This window comes from Lissotriton vulgaris, chromosome 5 (genome assembly GCF_964263255.1).
Source record: "Lissotriton vulgaris chromosome 5, aLisVul1.2, whole genome shotgun sequence".
NCBI classification, from domain to species: domain Eukaryota; kingdom Metazoa; phylum Chordata; class Amphibia; order Caudata; family Salamandridae; genus Lissotriton; species Lissotriton vulgaris.
In genome coordinates this window covers 1,585,390,178-1,585,411,005 of record NC_141693.1, presented here as the reverse complement: position 1 = coordinate 1,585,411,005, position 20,828 = coordinate 1,585,390,178, and the positions used below count along the sequence as shown (strand labels likewise).

The 20,828-nt window shown below is 46.2% G+C and overlaps 1 protein-coding gene across 1 annotated transcript in view; it reads left to right on the top strand.

The window, feature by feature from the left end:
• Positions 1 to 20,828, top strand: part of CARMIL3 (capping protein regulator and myosin 1 linker 3) — a 1,161,278-nt gene that overhangs the window by 745,768 nt on the left and 394,682 nt on the right. Inside the window, exon 26 of the mRNA XM_086923677.1 lies at positions 3,348 to 3,461. Within this exon, the coding sequence (XP_086779803.1) occupies positions 3,348 to 3,461 (114 nt within the window). The remainder of the gene's footprint in view (positions 1 to 3,347; positions 3,462 to 20,828) is intronic.

Here is a 20,828-nt window from a genome sequence, read left to right as displayed (position 1 = left end):
AAAAGACAACAGCCGGCGCAGCGCTCAGCCTGTCTCCACCATTGAACCACGAAGCAGGCAGCGCTCCTCTCCATTAAACCCCAAGGGCAGAGCTGGGCACAGGCAGGCCAGCACGCAGGGCCTCCCAGCAGGTAGTAGATGAGTCCCACGATGGTTCCTCCTTGCCGAGTGTTCCTCAGATCCAGTTCCCAAGTAAGCTAAAAAAATGTGGGGTCACAGCCCCAATATTTATGTTGCACAAAGTCTTTGTTCTGCCCTGGTACAGGGCCCTGGGCCTAGTTTGAACCAGATCTGAGGGCCCTTAAAATGTTCACCATAAGATGTGGGCTGGATACTATTGACTCGCCGGGCAGAGCGATCAGTGGCCTTTAGATGTCATGTCTGGCTGAGAACCACTGGCTTTTTAGGGGGTGTCAAAGCTTCACTCATGGACATGCCCTTTGGCTTCTGTCTGTCAGGAGAGAAGGCGGACAAATCGCTGGAACACTTCAAGCACAGTTGGTCTATGACCAGGTCCTTGGGCCTTCCTATGGGCCCTCAACAACAACCAATCCTCCTTCCGCACTTTACATGACCACAGAAAGGGCTTCCCAACGTGTCTCTACACTCCCAGTCACCACAACAGCAAGGTTTGCAATCCTTTCATGGCAGATGATGCGGTTCCCACAGACCATGTGGGACAGGCAGCCAGAAGTCAGGCCAGTTCACCACCCTCCAGGCAGGGCAGATAGCAAACTCCTTAAGTTCGCCCTCTAACCAGAATGGGGTCCAGTGGGGGGCAGGATACACCATCACCTGCACCGCTGGTGGTCAATGACATCTGACCATTGAGTTTTGCATTTCAACCAAAGGAGAAATTTCCTCCCCTTGTGACCAACCTCGCCCCCAATTATGGCAAGCCGACAGAGGACCTCGTCTCCCAAAGGAACTATAAAGAGGGTGCCCTCATCAGAAGTGGGTCGTGGCTGCTATTCCCACTTTTTTCTGGTGCCAAAGAAGGACAGAGGCTTTTGTCCTATTTCTAGACCTGTGGCTTCTCAACCTCTTCCTGAAAAAGGAGAAATTAAAGATGCTCACACTCGCACAAGTCCTGTCTACCTTAGATCTGGGAGAGTGGATGGTAGCATTGGAATTGCCTGACACCTATTTCTATAACCCCCGTCCTGCCTGCCCACAGACGTTACCTGTGGTTCATGGTGGACCAAGAGCACTTTCATTTTGCTGTGCTCTCCTTGCCTTACCAGCGCCCCTGTAGTGTCCACGAAAGTAATAGCGGTAGTTGCAGCTCACCTGTGGAGGTCAGGGGTTCCAGTCTTTTCCTACCTCAACGATTGGCTGTTGATAGAGGGCTCTCCCCAGACAGTCATTTCCCAGCCCCAGACTACGGCAAACCTTTTGCACTCACTGGGGTTCATTGTCAACTCCCTCTAAGATGCTCCCTTTCATAGGAGCTGTTCTGGACACTGTGCAGTTTTGGTCTTATCCTCCCGAACGGCGAGTCCAGGATATACTGGTTACGATACTAATGGTTCAGTCTCTATCCAGGATTTTGTTGAGAATTACCCTGAAGTTGTTGTCCCTCATGGCCTCCTGCATCCTGTTTGTAACACATGCCTTCTGACAGATGTGGACTCCTGGGCTGGGACAACCTTCTGGAGGAGGTGAAGATCAGAGGACTCTGGTCTCCGGCAGCATCCCAACTCCACATCAACCTGTTTTAGGTTCGGGTGGTTCGTTTGGTATTGAAAGCCTTTCTTCCTTCAATAAGGGGAAGGCTAATATAGGTGGTCATGGACAACACCACCGCCATATGTTACTGCAACAAACAAGGCGGAGTAGGGTCATGGACCCTTTGTCAAGAGGCCTTGCACCGATGGACATCTCCCTTGGGCATTTCCCTAGTGGTTCAACACCTGGCGGGCTCTCTGAATGCCAGAGCGGACAAACTCAGCCATCGGTGTCTAGCAAATCACAAATGGCATCTGCACCGGAAGGTGATGCAAGGCCTCTTTCAAGAGTCTGGAAAACCTAGATTGGATCTGTTTGCCTTCACCAGGAACATGGAATGTCAGCAGTTTTGCATACTGGTGTTTCCAAAGCTGCTCTTACTTGGAGACTTTTTACTATCAAAATGGCCTTCCTCGTGGTGATAACATCTGCCCAGAGGGTCAGTGAGCTACAGATGCACTCCCCGCATCCTGCATACCTAACTTTCTTCCCTGATAAACTGCTTCTGTGAACTAGGGCATCTTTCTTACCAAAAGTGGTTACCCCTTTTCATGTAAATCAATCCATCACTCTACCTACCTTTTTTGCTCCACCTCACCCTTTTAAATAGGAAGGGAGACTCCGTCAACTGGGCCCCAAAAGAGCATTGTCATTTAACCTTGATCGCACTCATAAGTTGAGGTGGACGATTAACTTTGTTGGGTATGTTGGAGCCAAGAAAGGTAAGGGGGTGCAGAAACTGACCATCTCCTAATGGATAGTACTCTGCATCAAAATTGCTACACGCTGGCCAAAAAGCAACCCCTAGAGGGTTTGCGCTGTCATTCCAACCGATCCAAGGCTGCGACCAGTGCTATAGCTCACGGAGATCTGACCTGGATATCTGTCAGGCAGCACATGGGATCTTTACACATGTTTACAAAGCACTACTGCCTAGACAGTCAGGTCTGGTGAGACGGTCATTTTGCCCTCTTGTTGCTACAGGACTGCTAGGTATAATCCATATTGCATTCCGCCTCCGGGTAGGTATTCACTTGGGTATCTATTCTAAAGTAAGGAATCTGTGGCTAGAAGTCTATGTCAGATGAACAATTTACTTGCCTTCCGTAACAATTTATCTGGTAGAGACTCTATCTGACCACAGATTTGTTACAGACCCGCACATCCTCCCTGCGCTGTGATCAGATTATGGAGCTATTAATTGATTCTTTTTTAAGGGCCATAGTTTGCCACTCCAGTGGTCAGTGTTCCTTGTGGCTCCACACTTCTGGTGTGGAAAGTTGCAAAAGAAACTGACTTTAGCGCACTTGGGTGGCACCTAAATAGGCACTGCGTATGTCACTTCTGTTGTGGATGAAACCAACGATGCCACGCAATGCCGCACAGTGCCACCTACCGGCACGCAGGGGTACTACTCACCAAAAGTTTTTGGATCCAGTTTCATACCTGGGAAATATTCTAAGGTAAGGCTAGATTGAGTCTCTACCAGATAAGGCATTGCTGAAGGTAGTCATTTCTTCTTTTAAATGTTTTTTATGTAATTCTGTTTTTTTCTGTCCCCATTATTGTAGTCTTCTAGGGCTGCTGACCAAGTATTTTACTTCATGTTTTCTCTACAGCTTTTTCCAAGTCTCTGTGAGCTTGGGCATATTCTTGCCAGCGACGGGCCCGTGCGTCACCGGCTCGAATCTGTGGCAAGTGAAGTCTCTAAAGCAGTGGATAAAGAGCTTCAGGTAAGGAATATTCTGTTGGACCGGTAACTGCAGTTCATGGGCTGGTGAGTGAGTAATCATTTAGCATAGAATCTTTAATTCATTAACGTTGTTGGTGTTTTCACCTCTGACAGATGACTGGTGATGGTCCAGTTTAAAAAATATAACTATGTTTAATTTGTTATTTATGAGAATTTTCATACAATTGCTGTTTTTATCAATCATCGGCATACAATTGTTCATAACATTGCTAGGATTGAATCAAGACCAAGGGGAGTCCTGTGGTGCCTCAGCTGCCTTTAGACTCATGCTTTGTGACCAGTCAGAATAACATTGCAGAAAAATACGAGGACTTACACCTTAGCTACTGTTCACACACAGTAAAGGAAGATATTTTGGTCCACTATCTATAATGGCTTTTTCAGGTCCAGTAGTAGTGACAAGAGAGCTAGTAGTGTTGAGTGTGTCGTGCCTGTAAGAAAATCCATACTATTTAATTTCCCCTTCCCTCATGTTCGCAGTCTGGACATTTGGTATTTTGATCTCCGCAGTAGCTGTACGCTGCTGAACAGGCTAGACAGATTCAGTTTTTCAAGTATGTATATCTTTGGCTTCTACAGCATAACATGATTCTGGATTGCATGTGTTGCAATATCCTACACATTTCTGTCTGGAATCCCGCTGACTTCACACCTTGACATGATACAGCTCTCCTGTTGCTACCTCAAAGAATTTACAACACAATTTCCAGGTTGGGAAAAGAGGTGTCCCCTGGGGTCTTCCAAGTAGGATACACTGGAAGAGTAGTACTGTGAAGCAGGGGAGAATTCTGCTCGGCCGAGATAAGGATTGACAGTATTTGGATACAGTTTTTGGACTTGTTGCATGAAACACTGGGATAGTTTTGAATCCACTAAGCATTCTCACAGGACACAAAGTAGATGACTTTGTTGTAAAATTAAGACTAGGAACCCAGGGCACTTAAATTTTTTTTTCGAGTTGTATTAGAAACGTACAATTTCAAAATGTTGAAATAGCAAAGCAATTAGTCGGCAGTAAGTGAAGTCCATACCACATCAATCAATTAAAAAGAACATTACAATTCCATGTATCTACTTCATTTCTTTAGTGTGCCATTTTACTTTGATGAGCCCTTAACCTCATGTATGCCTATACATTTTTATATGGGATTTTTCCCTATTGATTGTTTTTGTAACATACTTAAGATATGTTTATGCATTGTCCTGATCATTCGAGGTGGTTTAGTGTCTAGTGGGGCCATCAATCATGTCAACTGTTCCTCCCTTTATGCCAGGTGTTCTATTAATTTGTCATCTTTCCTAGTGAGTTTCATATGTACTTAATCTGCTAGGGCCCACCTGGTCATGCCTCTTTTCCACTGGTCATAATTGCGTACTTATGGTTTAATTCAATGAAAGGCTATATGTTTTTTAGGTAGCATTGTACAGAGGGCCACAAATCAGATTTTCATTTTATTAGCCTTTTTAACTAGACTTTTTCCTAATACACATTCGTTTATACTTTTATCTGGCATTCATCTCACTTCTTGACGGAATCTCTTTAATTCTTTATGCCAGACTACTGAGACAAATTCACCCATCTATTCCATGTGGAGAAATTCAGTCACCAATGCTCCGTTTCAGCTACAGCCTGGAGAGCTTCCTGGATTATGTGATATGTGGTGTAATACACATCATGTGGATATAATGAAACAAAATCAGTTTAAATCTTCCATTGGCTGATATCTTTTTTGCATTGTTCACATGCTTTATTCAAGTTCATGTTTGTCACCTTTTCTATCTTGTACCAGTGATGTTTAAGGATTTGTTACTAACTTCCTGTTTACTCTCACATTATTTAACATTGAGATCATAATAGTCATCATAGGTACTTCTGTAATGATATTAAGAGTTTTCTAATTGGGTGTGCTAATTCCCTATACTGGAGGAATTGGTTCTTGCCAAGTCCAGATATTTCTTGTTCTTCAGTGAAGATAATTAATCTGTTATTCTGGTATAGGTCTTCCATTGGATTACATCGTCTCTCTTGCCAGTTTATTATTGACATCCTATTGGGTATATTTTTGAATAGTTTTATACAGCATATCTGGAGAAAATGGTGATATACTCGGCACCCTCTTAACTACTTTTTCCCAGACAGCCCCACTTGACGGACAACTTGTGGATAAGTAGTCAATATGTTTCATCCTATCATAAACGCTTCTGATAATGTTCCTGAAAGGTTTTCTCCCAATTAAGGCTTTCGTCAAACAGGATCGCTGCATGTTGTAATTGTGCTGCTACATAATATACAAATACATTTTTAAGTCCAAACATGGTAGAAAAAACTTTTTGGGCACCAATTTTCTCCCCAGTATTGACCAAGGTAGTGGTTAGCAAAACCCAACCAAATATTTGAGTCATGTCAAATTTTCCCCCATATATTTAGTGTGTGCTGGATCTATCTGTCATTTCTGACTTGTATACCCAGGTATTGAAAGCTTATCTTCTCCCATTCCATACCTACATTTGGTAATACATGCTTATACATTAGGGAATAGCCTGCATTTCCCCCAGTTAGTAATCAGGCTGGATTCATCTTTGAAACTGTTTTAATTCTTTAGGGAGGGATAAATCCTAGCATATCAGATCTTTCAAGTATGCCAATGTGTCATCTGCCTAAGTAGGCACAAAATGTGTCCTGTTGACCACCACTATGGGTCATTGGGCCATGGTTGTTTGTATTTTGCGTGTTAGTGACTCCCTACATATTGCAAACTACAAAGGCGATAAAGGGCAGTCTTGTGGATACCCCTTTCAAGTTTCCTACTTTCTGAGATCCAACCATCTGTTTTTACTCTTGCTGTAGGCTCTGTTCTAGAAAAACTTATCCCAGCTGAAAAAATGGGGCACAAATCAATCCTTTCCATTACTGCCCTTATATTTTCCCATCCCAGTGTTTCAAAAGTGCACTCAATACCTGGTGTTGCCAACGCAAAGACTTCTTGTAGTTAGAGTAGGGGGTTCTGTACATGTGCCATCCACCTGATATTATGCATTGTTTTCCTATATGGAGTAAGTACAGAATAGTCATCACAGACCAGTGTAGCCATTGCTTTCTGCTGTGCACCTCTAATTATAGTTTCCACACCTTTAGAATAGACTATCTGGGCCTGGATCCAGAAACGTTTTTGCAACAATCCTGCACGCCACTAGGCATATAAGTGCCACCCCTACATCTTGGCGTCAGTTCCTTTCTATCTGCGCTTTCGGATGCAGATCCAAAGCTCTGTTCCCATTTTTGCAGCACTTCCATATGAAATTGAGCATGCTAGGGAATGATGTCCCCCTCCTAAAACTACAGGCATTAAACCATGCTGCATATGTCGGAAACAGATGTAACAACACAGACATTTGGTGGCTATGACAAGCAAAAACCGCACATCCATGAACTAAAGTCCGGGATATAGTAATCACTCAATGGCATAGCCCTTGGTGGAAACTATACAGTATAAGTGCTGAAGCGCATACTTGGAAACTTTTAAAGAATAAAATCACTTATGAGAAAAGAAGAATGATAGTAATAGTAATGATAGTGACCAAAATGCGCTAGTTTTAGAACTACTTATATTAACCCCCGAGAGCACCAGCAACCTGGCGACTCCTGCTGATGGCAGATTGATTATTACTAATTGTAGGAGGAGAGTCCGATGGGCGTAATTGAGTAAATCTCAAGAAAAGCTAGGCGCCCTCTATTTACCCGATTCTTATGGACTCCATTCAATCTGTCTCAGCCAAAGGTTGCCCTGAACCATACAAAGCTAACAGCTACCATGGCAGACTTTTTCTTTCCAATAAAAAAGGTTAGTAATAAAAGAATACCTTGCCACTCATGGTTTAATGGAAATTGTCGAAAGGCCAAAAAAGCTTTGTTCTCTGCCATTAAGGCCAAGAACAGACCGCTGATCAAAGTCTGTAGAACGGCCTATCGTACAAGTATAATGGAGACAAAAAAACTGGGAAAGTAAAAAGAGGCAAACCCTCAGAAGCTCCCTGGGAACCTGTGACATGAAGACCTTTTAGAATGTGGTGAACGCGAGTAGCACTGAAGGTAAACCGGCAATAGAGCCAAATCTAGGGGCAAATGTGTGAAGGGACCCCTTTGAGTCCCTCTACTCAAGAGCTCAGCCGGGGCTAGTGCAAAGAATGAAACAAGGCACCATTTGCAGGCAGATTGCTCTAATCCAAATAAAGACACCCCTATAACGGTAGATGATACTTCAGTGATAACCCTCACAGAGGTAACTGGTGCCATAAGCCAAACTGCGTCAGGTAAGGCACCAGGACCCAGAACCTTTATTGACAGTAGTCAAAAAATCTTAGCAGGTGTATCGTTATATGGTTTGTAGAGCTGGATGGAGGAACATAAAGTCCTCAGCCGGTTTCAAGCAGGGTTTAGAGAAAAAAATGTCCACTCTAGACCTGATTTTCAGGCTACAATTATTACACTGGAAGACCGTGTGTATAGAGGGTGGCAGCCTCTATTTGGTTTTTGTAGACCTGAAATCTGCATTCGAAATGGTCCCAAGAGAAAAGTTGTGGACAGTCCTGCTAGAGATGGAGGTTAGACCATATTTATGTCAAGTAAAAAAATGGTTGCACGAAGGAAATTATGCACAGATAAGAATTGGCAAACTTAGGGAACTCACTACACTATTTCCTGTAGACAGAGGAGTGCACCAGGGGTGTGTCCTCGTCCCAACTCTTTTTAGTCTTTTTATTAACAAGCTTGTCGACTTTTTAAACTCTGAGAAAGATCTAGACGCATCAAAGTTGGCAGCATGAAATATCCCGGCCATGATGTTTGATGATGATACCCTGTTATTATCCAAAAGCCCAATGGGTTTACAGAGGGTCCTAAATAAATTTGATGATTTCTGCAAAGAAAGGGGGATAGAAATCAATCTGCAAAAAACTAAATTCAACAAAAAGTTCCCAGTCAAACCCATGTCTATGAGGTAGACCATTAGAGAGGGTATCTATTTTTGATTACCTCAGTATCACTATCACTGAAAAAATGGATTGGGGAGAACAGATTAAAAAATCAGGTATGAAGTTAGTGCAAACAACTGGGGCTTTGTCCAAGGTGTTTTGCAACACTAGCCACAAACCCATGGGCCCAGCAGTAGAGGTATTTAGGGTTCAAGCTAGAGCTTCTGCCCTATATGGTGCTGAAATTTGGGGGTATGACCGCACCTATAGCCTAACACAAACAGAAAATCGCTTTGTTAGGCAGGTGTTTGGTCTTCCCCACAGTACCCTTTTACCCCACTACGCCTCGACCTGGGTGTTAGGCCAATTGCGGATGAAGCATCTCTGAGACCTCTTTTATTCTGGAGGGCCTGTTGGTTACTCCAGAATTGCTTGAGTATAGGAAAGAACTCAGAGAGGTGCTGAATCTACCAGGGGCACGAAGTCTACAGTGGTTTACTTATGTCAGGAGTACCCTTACATTATTGGGTCTGGGTAATCTTTGGGATAATCCTGAAATGCAATGCCCCATAGTCTCAAGGGAAGAGCTAAATGGTCGATATTGAGAGACTAAACTGACCCAGCTCCAGGGGGGACCACTCAATGGGGAAACTTACTGCGGCGTTTATGGAAATCAAAGACCAGTACACACTAGATCTGGCGCTTAATGATATCAAGCCAGCTGCTGCAAGAAAGCTATATTTAGCGAACCTTGACCCCACCAGGTAGGTTGCTCCCCCTCCGCACAGCACCGCCTTTGTCTCCCTGCCTCAGCTGCCGCTGCTGAGGGCATTCGAGGCCCTCCACCACCCGCAGGCTAACACCTGCGTCTAATCCCTGGTGGCCAGTGGTAGGCCGTAGGTAGGTTTGTTCATCCTCCACTTTATTGCTTTTATTGTATTGTCTGTATTTTCATTGTTGTGTCTGTGACTGCTGTTGTCTGTCTTCCCCTGCTGCCTGTTTGTGGTCCGTGCCCGTTTTCTTCCCTCTGTTCCCCTCGCTGTCCCCGTGCTCTCTCTGCCCGGTCTTTCCTTCTGTACCCCTCGCTGCCCCAGTGTCCCTGCCCGGTTTTCCCTGTTGTTCCCCTTGCTGCCCCTGTGCCTCTCTGCCCATTCTGCCTTCTGTTCTCAGCTGCCCATGTATTTCTGTATTCTGTATTTTGCCTCTGTGCCACTCGTTTTTTCTGTGCCCTTCTGCCTACGTGCCACTCATTTTTCCCTTGTTTTTATGCCCCTTTTGCCTTCTGTTCCACTCATTTTTTGTGCCCTTCTGCCCTCTGTTCCACTCGTTTTTGTTTGCCCTTCTGCCCTCTATGCCACTCATTTTTCCCTCGTTTTTTGTGCCCTTCTGCCTTTTGTTCCACTCGTTTTTTGTGCCCTTCTGCCCTCTGTTCCACTCGTTTTTTGTGCCCTTCTGCCCTCTGTGCCACTGTTTTTTCCCTTGTTTCTGTGCCCTTTTTTCCTTCTATTACCTTTGTTGTCCCTCACCGCCCTCGTCGCTGCGTCCCCTGCGACCCCGCCCCCCTGACTGCCCACTGCCCATTCGCTCCCCCCCGCCTTCCGCCCTGCAGCTGCTCCTCCCTCCCACCTCCCCATATATACCGGCCGCTGAGCGGCCGCTAGCACGCCAAATGCACGCCTAAGGCAAGCCCGTCTGCACCCATCCACGCCCAGCGCCAGAACCCCTGGCACCCGCACCCGCCACGACTACTGCTGCCAATACGACGCCAGCACTCTGCACGCTCTCAACTCCGGACGGAGTCAAACCTGCTTCAAGACAGCCCCGAAACACACACACAGCCTCTTCAGATCTCCCGCCGCTGCTGGAGCAAAATCACTGAAGACCAACTACACGCAAACCTCGCTCTGAGCCCACCCATCGAACCCTCCAACACCGACGACGCTGCCCACAGCCTCAGATGCTGGATCCACCACCACCTCATCAGGGCGGCCAAGAGGACCTCCTTCAAAGACCGCCTCGACAACAACGCACAGAATAGCAAGGAGCTCTTCAACATCGTGAAGGAACTCTCCAACCCCAGCTCCAACACCAACGACATCCCGTCGCCGCAAGCCCTGTGCGACTCCCTCGCCACTTTCTTCCACCGCAAGATAGCAGACACCCACGACAGCTTCAACACCCAGACAGCCCTAACAGACAGCAACACAACAGACCGTCCGCACACCATCGACCACGACCCCCTGCTTCCCTGGGCCAGCTTGAACATCGATGACACCATCAAGACTATGCGCACAATCCACTCCGGCTGTCCGTCAGACCCATTCACGTACCACGTCTTCAACAGAGCAAGCAGCTCTATCGCACCCCACCTGCACAACGTCATCCATCTCTCCCTCGAGACCGCGACCTTCCCAGACATCTGGAAACACGCCAAGTTGCCCCAGTATTGGAACTTTCATAGATTCCCATGCTTTGTATCATTCCCCGTCGTCGGAATGGGAGCCTCAGTAAATAAAAAATACCATAGTAGTAAGCACAAAAGTGAAAAAAAGGCCTAGGCCTCTTCTCATTTTGTAGCTTATCCACCTCTTTTTGTAAAAGAGACCAAATTCTTGCAATAACCAATCAGAGCAGCCTCACCACATAGACCCTTCCTGAGAGAGCCTCAGAGCCTCAGATTTTCTACCGTGCGTTGTGCTAGGGAGTCTCCATTGAGCGCTGCTCAATTTTCTTCACTTTATCTCAACTTTACTTCTTTTTTTCACTATGTCTGACAAGGAAAAGAAGGCTCTGTTTAGAGCTTGTGCTACCTGTTCGAAGAAGAGGCTGTTTGTCGAGGACAAACATCAAGATTGCATATATTGTTTGTACCCGGACCACAAGGCCACAGAGTGCAAGATTTGCAGGACCTTCTCCACTAAAACCTTGAGGGATAGAGAAGGCCGTTTATTGACCTGGTTACAAAAAATGTAGACTCGAGAGGAAGGTTTGTTTTCTGACAGTGAGGGCTCTTCTTCAACTGCGTCCTCGAGAAGATCAAAGAAGAGGGGTAGGTATTCCCCCCCTACGTCTACTGAGCCCCCTGTTAAGGCCTTGCTTGGGACCTCTGATAGGCCTGCTTCCCTAAAATCTCCTCACCGCAGTGAAAAGGAGAGGCAGGGACAACTTGAGGAGTCACAGGCAGCAAAGAAGGCTAAGAAGGTAGTCTCTGGGTCTTCTCCTCCTTCAGAAAAAGGAAAGAATGTCAAAAAACCTTCTACGGCTCCTCAGGACACTGCTTTGGACAAAAAACAGCGTCCGTCGATGGTGAAAACTACAGGTACGTCGACGATTCCTGTCAGAAAAGACTTGTCTCTGAAAATAACCTCGTTGACGGGTTCGTCGACGATGGTTACGTCGACGGCATCTAAACCGTCATCGACGTTTAAAGTGCCTACTTCTTGTTCATCGTCGACGAAGCTTACATCACCCACGTCGACGATGATGACGACGAGGCTAGTGTCGACGGCAATAACGACGACCAGAACAACGTCGACGACGACGACAGCTGCCATGATCATGACGATGAGCGCAGTCTCTTTGTTGACGACTCCGTCTACGACATCATCGACGAGACTTTTACCATCGACGACGACTCCGTCAACGACATCGTCGACGACTCCAGTCCTCTGTATCTCTCTCAAAAAGAGGCATATTACTCCGGAAATGACGTCTCCACGGCGTGTCACATCTTTACCTCCATCATTGCTTTTGGACGACGACTCTGAAGAGGAGGATGAAGGTACTTACGGGCCGGCTTATAGCCCATCAGACCTGCAGGTCAAATGCCAGGGGTCCAGTTCTGACGAAGGCGAGGTGGAAGAGCACCACTATATGCAGCAGAACACTTATGAAGAGAGACCTCAAGTGTGTGTTCACCCAGAGAGTTCTCAACAAGGGCCACACCAGGACATGGTGGCGATGCCGTCCTCTCTTATCTCAGACTTACAGTTAATGTTACAAGATTATAGGAGGAGGTTCCCATCTCAGCCGGAGGGACAAGTACGTCCTCCTTCACCCTCTATTCCGGGACCGCAGGCAGTGGCGGAAACGCCGTTGCCTTCAAGGGCACGCAAACCAGAGCCCAGGGAAGCTCCTCAGAGGTGGTTCATATCCAGGATGATGTCTCATCCGATGAAGAGCAGCAGGTTGACCCTGACCCGGATCCAGGTAGAGACTGGAATATTGATGGTCTTCAGGATCAAGATGTCTAAGTGCCGGATACTGCAACTTCTCCTCCAGCGGACATTGGAGGTTTTCATAATCTCATGGAAAGAGGGGCTAAGAGGTTTGGTCTGCCCATTTCAACGGTTCAAACTGACTGTTTTTTATACAACTTCAAAGAGCCATACAGGAAGTCGGCCCGTTCCATCCCCATCATAGAACTTGTTTGGTCAGAGGGTATCAAAGCCATACAGAATCCAGCGACGGTCCTCCCGGTACTTCCCCGGCTGGAGAAGAAATATAGAGCGCCAGAAGGCAGCCTCGCATGCCTCACTGGTCTTCCAAAGCCAGACTCTGTCATCTCCTAGGCGGCACAGAGTAAATAAAGAACCCATCAACGCAGCTGACAACACCACCGGATAAGGAAGGGAGGTTTCTGGATAATATGGGGAAGAGGTTCTCAACAATGGCCATCCTCCTCGTTCGAGCGGCAAATGCTTTGGCTATCCTGGGGAGGTATGATCGCCAGATGTGGTGTGACCTGTCTCCATTTGTAGAAGAACTTCCAGATGGGTTGAAGGATGAGGTCAAAAAGATCTTGATGGACGGTGAGCGTGCCTCTTCAGAGGTAATAGACTGCGCTATGGATATAGCGACAACGGCCTTCCGAGCGCTGGCAGGCTCAGCGGTTTTGCGGTGCCAGGGCTGGCTGCGAGCCACATGGTTTCGCCAGGAAGTACAAAACAAAATTTTAGACTTACCTTATGATGGGGAACTGTTGTTTGGGAAGCTCATGGATGATACCTTGCAAGGCATAAAAAAGGATACGGACACGGCCAAGTCCTTAGGAACTTTGACCTATCGCAAAGTCCCTTTTAAGGGTGCAAGAGGAAGAGGCTTCTCATCGTACAGATGCGGCAACCAACAGCGCTACTCTTCCTATTCACAACCTACTCAATCGTACAAGCCCCAATATTCACAGCGGCAAGGTTAATCAGCGTCTTTCTCTCGGCAGCCGTCGAGAGGACGTCAGGGGCGACAGGGCAGAGACAACTCTAAACGACAATAGTGGCCCGGTGGCTCTTTCTACTGTTCCTGTCCCTTCGTTAACACCAGTGGGGGGCAGGATTGCCGATTGTCTATGCAGCTGGAAGGTCATATCATCAGACCAGTAGGTTCAAAATATCATCAAGGAAGGACACACTTTGGAGTTCCAACATCTTCCCCCAACAAGAGCTCCAGACGCCACCACGCCCAAACATCTTGGTCTTCTTCGTCTCGAAGCCCACCAACTCGTCATCAAGGGGGCAATAGAGCCTGTACCTCACTTCCAAAAGGGGAAAGGGTTTTATTCCAGGTTCTTCCTGGTTCACAAGCCAAAGGAGAAGTGGCGTCCGATACTAGATCTTCGAGAGCTCAACACCTATCTCCTAAAGTTGTCATTCAGGATGGTCACCCTTCAAGACATCCTACGTCTGCTCAATCCGGGGGACTACATGGCAACTCTGGATTTAGAGGATGCATATTTCCATGTGCCCATCCACCCAGCTCACAGGCAATATCTTCGATTTACAGTAGGCAAGAGCCACTTTCAGTTCAAGGTGCTGCCCTTTGGTCTCCGGTCCGCACCAAGAATCTTTACAAAGGTACTAGCTCCTGTGGCAGCTTTTCTGAGGAGGCAGTCTTTAGAAGTCTTCCCATACCTGGACGATTGGCTAGTAAAGGCTCCTTCGTTCCAAGAAGCTTCCAAAGCGGTCACAAGCTGCAGTCAACATTTCCAGCAGCTGGGTCTTCGGCTCAACAGGGAGAAATCAATCCTGCGGCCATCCAAAAGGACAACGTTTTTGGGTGCAATCCTGGATACAGATTGTTGCAAGGCTTTTCCGTCAGAAGAACGCCAAAGCAAACTTATACTGTCAGCTCGCCTCCTGCAAACAAGGTAGTCTCTGTCGGTCCGTCGGTACAAATCCCTTCTCTGATCGATATCATCCTGCATACCATTGATTCCGCACTGCAGGCTTCGGATGCATCCACTGCAGTCCGTCATGGCTTGTGCCACTTGAACGGAGGGTCGATCTCAGGCACTTCAGTCCACTTCCGGAGGGACCACCGGAAGTGTAGTTTAGCGCCCTAGCCTCCCACGGCTCAAACTCCATTTAGAGCCGAGCAGGGAGCGGACGTGCGCAGCGGTGCGCCGGTGGCGCGCCGAAGGCCCGCCAATGGCAAGCCCGTCAGCGCCCGTCCGCGCATGACTGTCGCCAGGCGCCCAGGATTCTGGTCCTTTTAAATCTGGTATGGCCTTTATTATTCTGATTCTGACTTTGGTAACCATGTCCCTATTTAGGTACTCAAGTAGGCAACTAAGAGATTTGAATAATATACAACTCAAACCTACTGATACCCTAATAGCCAATCTAGCTAGCTGTCCACAAATTGCCAGGGGCAGACATTCCACTGTCCAGACAGAGACTCCTTCCCTTTTTGATTCTCGTCTCCATGGCACTGATGAATCTGCTAATATACTTAAGGCCATATATTTCAATGCCCGTTCAATTCCCAAACATGTTGTTGAAATTTGGGCCTTACTTGACTCAGAAGCACCTGACGTATGTTTTATCACTGAGACCTGGCTACAAGAGCATACCACCCCCGACCTACATATTGCCTTCTCCTCAGAATATAAATTAATTCACCTTGATAGGAAAGGAAATAAAGGAGGGGGACTACTGATCGCCATTAAAAATAACCTGACTATGCTCTATCTGGAAGGCTCCATAACTAGCCATCTAGAAATCATTATATTCCAGATCGAAGACAAATTAAACAATATCTGGAAAGGAGCCTTAATATATCGCCCTCCCGGCACAAAAGGAGATTTTTCAAATCTTTTGCTTGAAACTATTGCGCCTCACGTCCTTGCATCAGATGCATTTGTTGTAGTAGTGGACATCAACCATCATGCTAACTGATTTAGATACAGGTAAACTGATGTCGAGCATGAGCACTATAGGACTAGATCAGAAGATTATGGGCCCCACACACCAAGCTGGCCACACACTAGATCTTCTTTTCACTAACTCCTCGGACCTGGAAGTAGCCCCTCCCATTCCACTACTTTGGACTGACCACTATCTGGTGCATTTCTCCTTTCCAATGGCTAAAACAAAAATAGCACCAGTAAATGGTTTAAGGTTGCAGAGATGAATGAAAAAGATCACTCTACCCCTCTTTCACAAAAATTTTCAGTTCCCGCCGCACACTCCCTCTTCCAGTGCTAGTTCTATAGCAACGCAATTTGATCTAGCACTAGAAACAACACTGAATAAAATCGTTCCTATGAGCAGAATTAAACACAAAATTAGAACGGCGCCTTGGTTCACAGAGGAAGTAAGAACTGTAAAATTAGAATGTAGAACCGCAGAAAAGAAATGGCGGAGGAGTAAAGACCAGAAAGATAGGAAAACATTTAAACCTCTGCACTCTAGCTACATGCTGAAAATAAAACTAAGGAAAAGAGCATTCCTTACGGAGCGAATAGATAGAGCCCAAAATTCCTCCAAGGAACTCTTCCAAATAGTGAAGGAATTCACTGCCCCCAGTGCTGCTTCAGAAATCCCTAATTCCTTGGAATGGACAAATGCAGTGTCTCAGTTCTTTGAAGATAAAATTTCCACTATTCATCTTTCCTTTTCTGATAATTAAGACCAACCACAGCTGATTGCTCCGGTCACATCTTATTTAGATTCCCCCTACGTCTTGGAGGAGTTCATTAGATGTGACCATGAGATGGTGTTGTCAGCCTGTCAAAAAATTAAGTCCGGGACCCCTACGGATCTCAGTCCCCCTAAACTTTTTTCTATTCTTGCACCGGTGCTGGTTGGACATCTTACATACCTTTTTAATAAGTCTTTTACAGACGCTGATTTTCCGGCAATATGGAAAGCCGCTAAAGTCAGGCCTATTTTGAAAAAACCCACAGCTGACCCCAACATCCTGATGAACTATAGGCCCATATCCTTGCTCCCATATTTTGGGAAAATGCTTGAGTCACTTGTGAACAAGCAGCTTGTGAACCACCTTGAAAGCCATGGACTCTTGGATCCTTCGCAGTCCGGTTTTAGGACACAGCATAGTACTGAAACTGCATTGATTGAAGTGGTCGATAACGTCAGACTGGCACTGGATAAGCGCCAATCAGCCATCCTTGTGCTGCTGGATTTATCTGCAGCATTTGACACCATCTCCCACCATATTCTAATTCATCGGCTGTGGGAGATTGGTGTCAGAGGAAGTGCCCTGAACTGGTTTGTTAGTTATCTATCTAACCGTACTATGATGGTCCAAATTGGAGAATATAGTGCACACGAAAGACCTGTCAAAATGGGCGCTCCTCAGGGCTCTATATTGAGCCCAACGCTCTTTAATATCTATATGACCCCTTTGGCCAATATTATCAGAGATTATGGGTTTGATGTCCTGCCGTATGCCGATGATACGCAGATTCTTGTCACGCTAGATTCTGACCATAATGAAACAAAACAATGTTTCAAAAACTGCCTGGTGCAAGTTGAAGAGTGGATGACCATCAATCACCTTCAACTAAATGGCAGTAAGTCAGAGATTATGCTCTTCGGCAAAGCGGCGGAACATTGGACAGATGATTGGTGGCCAACTAAGTTGGGCACATGCCCAGTGCCAAAGGATCACACCCGTAATTTGGGATTCTTGTTAGATAAAAACTGTCCATGAATAGCCATATAAACAGCATAGTTGGCACCTGTTTTGGACTAATGCGGAGCCTGAGAAAAATCTTTAAGTGGATCCCCATTCAGGCCCGCAAACCCTTGGTCCAAGGCCTTATAATAAGCAGAATGGATTACGGGAATGCTCTTCTGCTCTCTATAAATGAATACCATTTGAAGAAGCTCCAGGTTCTCCAGAACACAGCAGCCCGGCTGGTTCTTAACCTCCAGAGAAAAACATTTTCCACTGCCTGCTTAAAGAGCCTACATTGGCTGCCAGTAAAAAAGCGTATCCTTTTCAAAACACTATGTCTGGTACATAGACAATTATATGGAAAGGGTCCTAAATACTGGTCCAATGAACTCAGATGGTATCAGCCATCAAGAAATCTCAGGTCCAAGAATGAATTTTTATTAATACTCCTGAGAGTACTTACCTCCAGAAATGGTGGCCGAGCATTCTCGTATCTGGCCCCAGCCGCATGGAACAAAATTCCGCTCCATCTCCGTAACTCCCCTGACCATTGTCGTTTTCGCAAAGGATTAAAGACTTGGTTATTTGCAAATTAACACTGCTTCTGATGTCAGAGTCTGCCGCAGGCGCCATGAGACTTCCTGGAAGTGATTTGTGCGCCATATAAATATCCATGACTTGACTTGACTTGACTGCAGGAGCAACTAGACAAGCAACGGTGTCAGGTGACAAGCTCCTTCGACGACAAAATCGTGGTAACACCAGTGATGAAGAAAGCAATCAGCTGGTGGTTGGTAAAAGAAAACATCTCAGTGGGTTTGACATTCCAGCTTCCTCCATCTCCCATAGTGATGACAACAGATGCCTCCATGGAGGGTTGGGGAGCGGTTCTACAAGAGCTGAAAGTCAGTGGTCATTGGAGCGCAGTCCAATGCAGATTCCACATCAATCTGCTAGAAGTTATGGCTATTCGTCTAGCCTTGCAGGCTTTCCTTCCAAGGATCCAGAACCGTACAGTGCTGGTTCGTACGGACAACACCACGGCCATGCACTACATAAACAAGCAGGGCGGGACGAGATCCTGTACCCTTTCGAAGGAAGCACAGAAAATTTGGAACTGGGTGATCCAACACAAGATCATTCTATCAGCGGAACATCTCGCGGGGGCACTCAATTCCACAGCGGATGCTTTAAGTCGCCAGAGGTCAATCAGCCATGAGTGGGAATTGGATCAGACCATTCTCGAGGAAGTATTTTCACGTTGGGGGACCCCAACCATCGATCTTTTTGTGACACCGCAGAACGCCAAATGTCAGTGCTACGCAAGCAGGGATCACCATCAAGGATCCTTGGGGAATGCACTTTTGATAGCTTGGTACAGCGCATTTGTCTACGCCTTTCCAACAATTCCACTAATCCCGAGACTGATCAAAAAACTCAAAGCGGAACCGTGCAGGATGATTTTGATTGCACCGTCGTGGCCCCGGCAATTCTGGTACACAGAACTTCTTCTTCTCTCCCAAGACCACCCGATTCTCCTGCGGCCTGTTCAGTCGCTATTGACCATGGCTCATGGACAAGTACTACATCCGATCTGAACTCACTCCAATTGACAGCGTGGCTCCTGAGTACAGAGAGTTCCAGAATTTAAATCTCCCAGGGGAATGTAGAGACATTCTGGCTCAGGCCTGTGTGCCAAGTACAAATAAGACTTATCGGGCGAAGTGGAAAAGGTTCTGCCTTTGGTGTCGGAGACAAGATATACACCCATCCACTTTGGCACCGCACCAACTTTTGCCTTACATCCTGTCTCTGGCCAAGTCTGGATTGGCTCATTTTTCTGTGAATGTTCATCTGGCAGCCATTTCCAGATTTAGACGCACGTCATCAGGTCCTTCCCTTTGGTCTGCAAGAATTGTTAAACAATTTCTGAAGGGCTTTTTCAGAGTTTTTCCACTAGTCCGGCCTCCACCACGGCCCTGGCACCTTAATTTGGTTCTATCACACCTGATGAAAGCTCAGTTTGAGCCTATTCACAGGGCGGATATGAAGTTTGTTTCATGGAAACTTGCTCTTCTCTTAGCTTTGACATCGGCTAGAAGAGTTAGTGAGCTTCAGGCATTCACGATTGTAGAACCTTTTCTGCAATTCAAAAATGATGTTCTCATCCTGCGGACAAATCCGAAATTTATTCCAAAAGTCCCATCAGAGTTCCATCTGAATGAGCCTGTGATCTTAAAGTCCTTCTTCCCACGGCCCCTTACGCCAGCAGAGAGGGCGTTACATTCTTTAGACATTCATAGATGTCTAAAATTTTACTTGGAGCGGACAAAGCAATTCAGGAAATCTTCCCAGCTATTTGTCTCTTACAGTGCTCCGCGGAAAGGATGTCCAATTTCAAAACCCTGTATTTCGCGCTGGATATCAAATGCAATCCAGTTTTGCCATCGAGAGGCAGGCAAGCCACTTGAACGAACAGTTCGTGCTCATTCTACAAGATCGATGGCTGCATCTGTGGCTCTATTCTCAGGAGTCCCAATCAAGGACATCTGTAGAGCGGTGACGTGGAGCAGTATCCAAACCTACACTCTGCACTACTGCTTGGATTCTTCTGTGAGAGAGGATGCAGCAGTGGGTCAAGCAGTCTTGGGGAACTTTTTTCAATGAGACAGTGAGCTTTCCTTACTATCCAGCCTTCCTGTATTGCATATTTTGTATCACTTGTGTTTGTTTCTACTTTGTGATATCTATTTACTTATATATTATATATCTAGATAGGTATATCTGTTTTTCAGATATACAGGTGACAAAATATGCCTTATGTTTACTGCTAGCTACTCTGATACAAAGCATGGGAATCTATGAAAGTTCCAATACTGGGGCAAGAAAACAAGTTACTTACCTGTAACTTTGGTTCCCCAGTATTGGTAACTTTCATAGATTCCCATGCGCCCACTCTCCTCCTCCCCTGGGAAAGCTCAGCCTTATTGTACAAAGATTGTTGCTTTTCCACAACGGCTACGTAAATCTGAGGCTCTCTCAAGAAGGTTCTATGTGGTGAGGCTGCTCTGATTGGTTATTGCAAGAATTTGGTCTCTTTTACAAAAAGAGGTGGATAAGCTACAAAATGAGATGAGGCCTAGACCCTTTTTTCACTTTTGTACTTACTACTATGGTATTTTATATTTACAGAGGCTCCCATTCCGACGACGGGGAATGATATAAAGCATGGGAATCTATGAAAGTTACCAATATTGGGGAATCAAAGTTACAGGTAAGTAACTTGTTTTCATCAATGCCCTACTCAAAAAACCTAAGGCAGACCCAAGAGACCTCAAGAACTTCCAGCCCATCTCTCTGCTCCCCTCCCCGGCCAAGGTCATTGAGAAAACTGTCTACAGACAGCTAATCCGATAACTCGAAGAAAATAGAATCCTGGACCCTTCCCAGTCAGGGT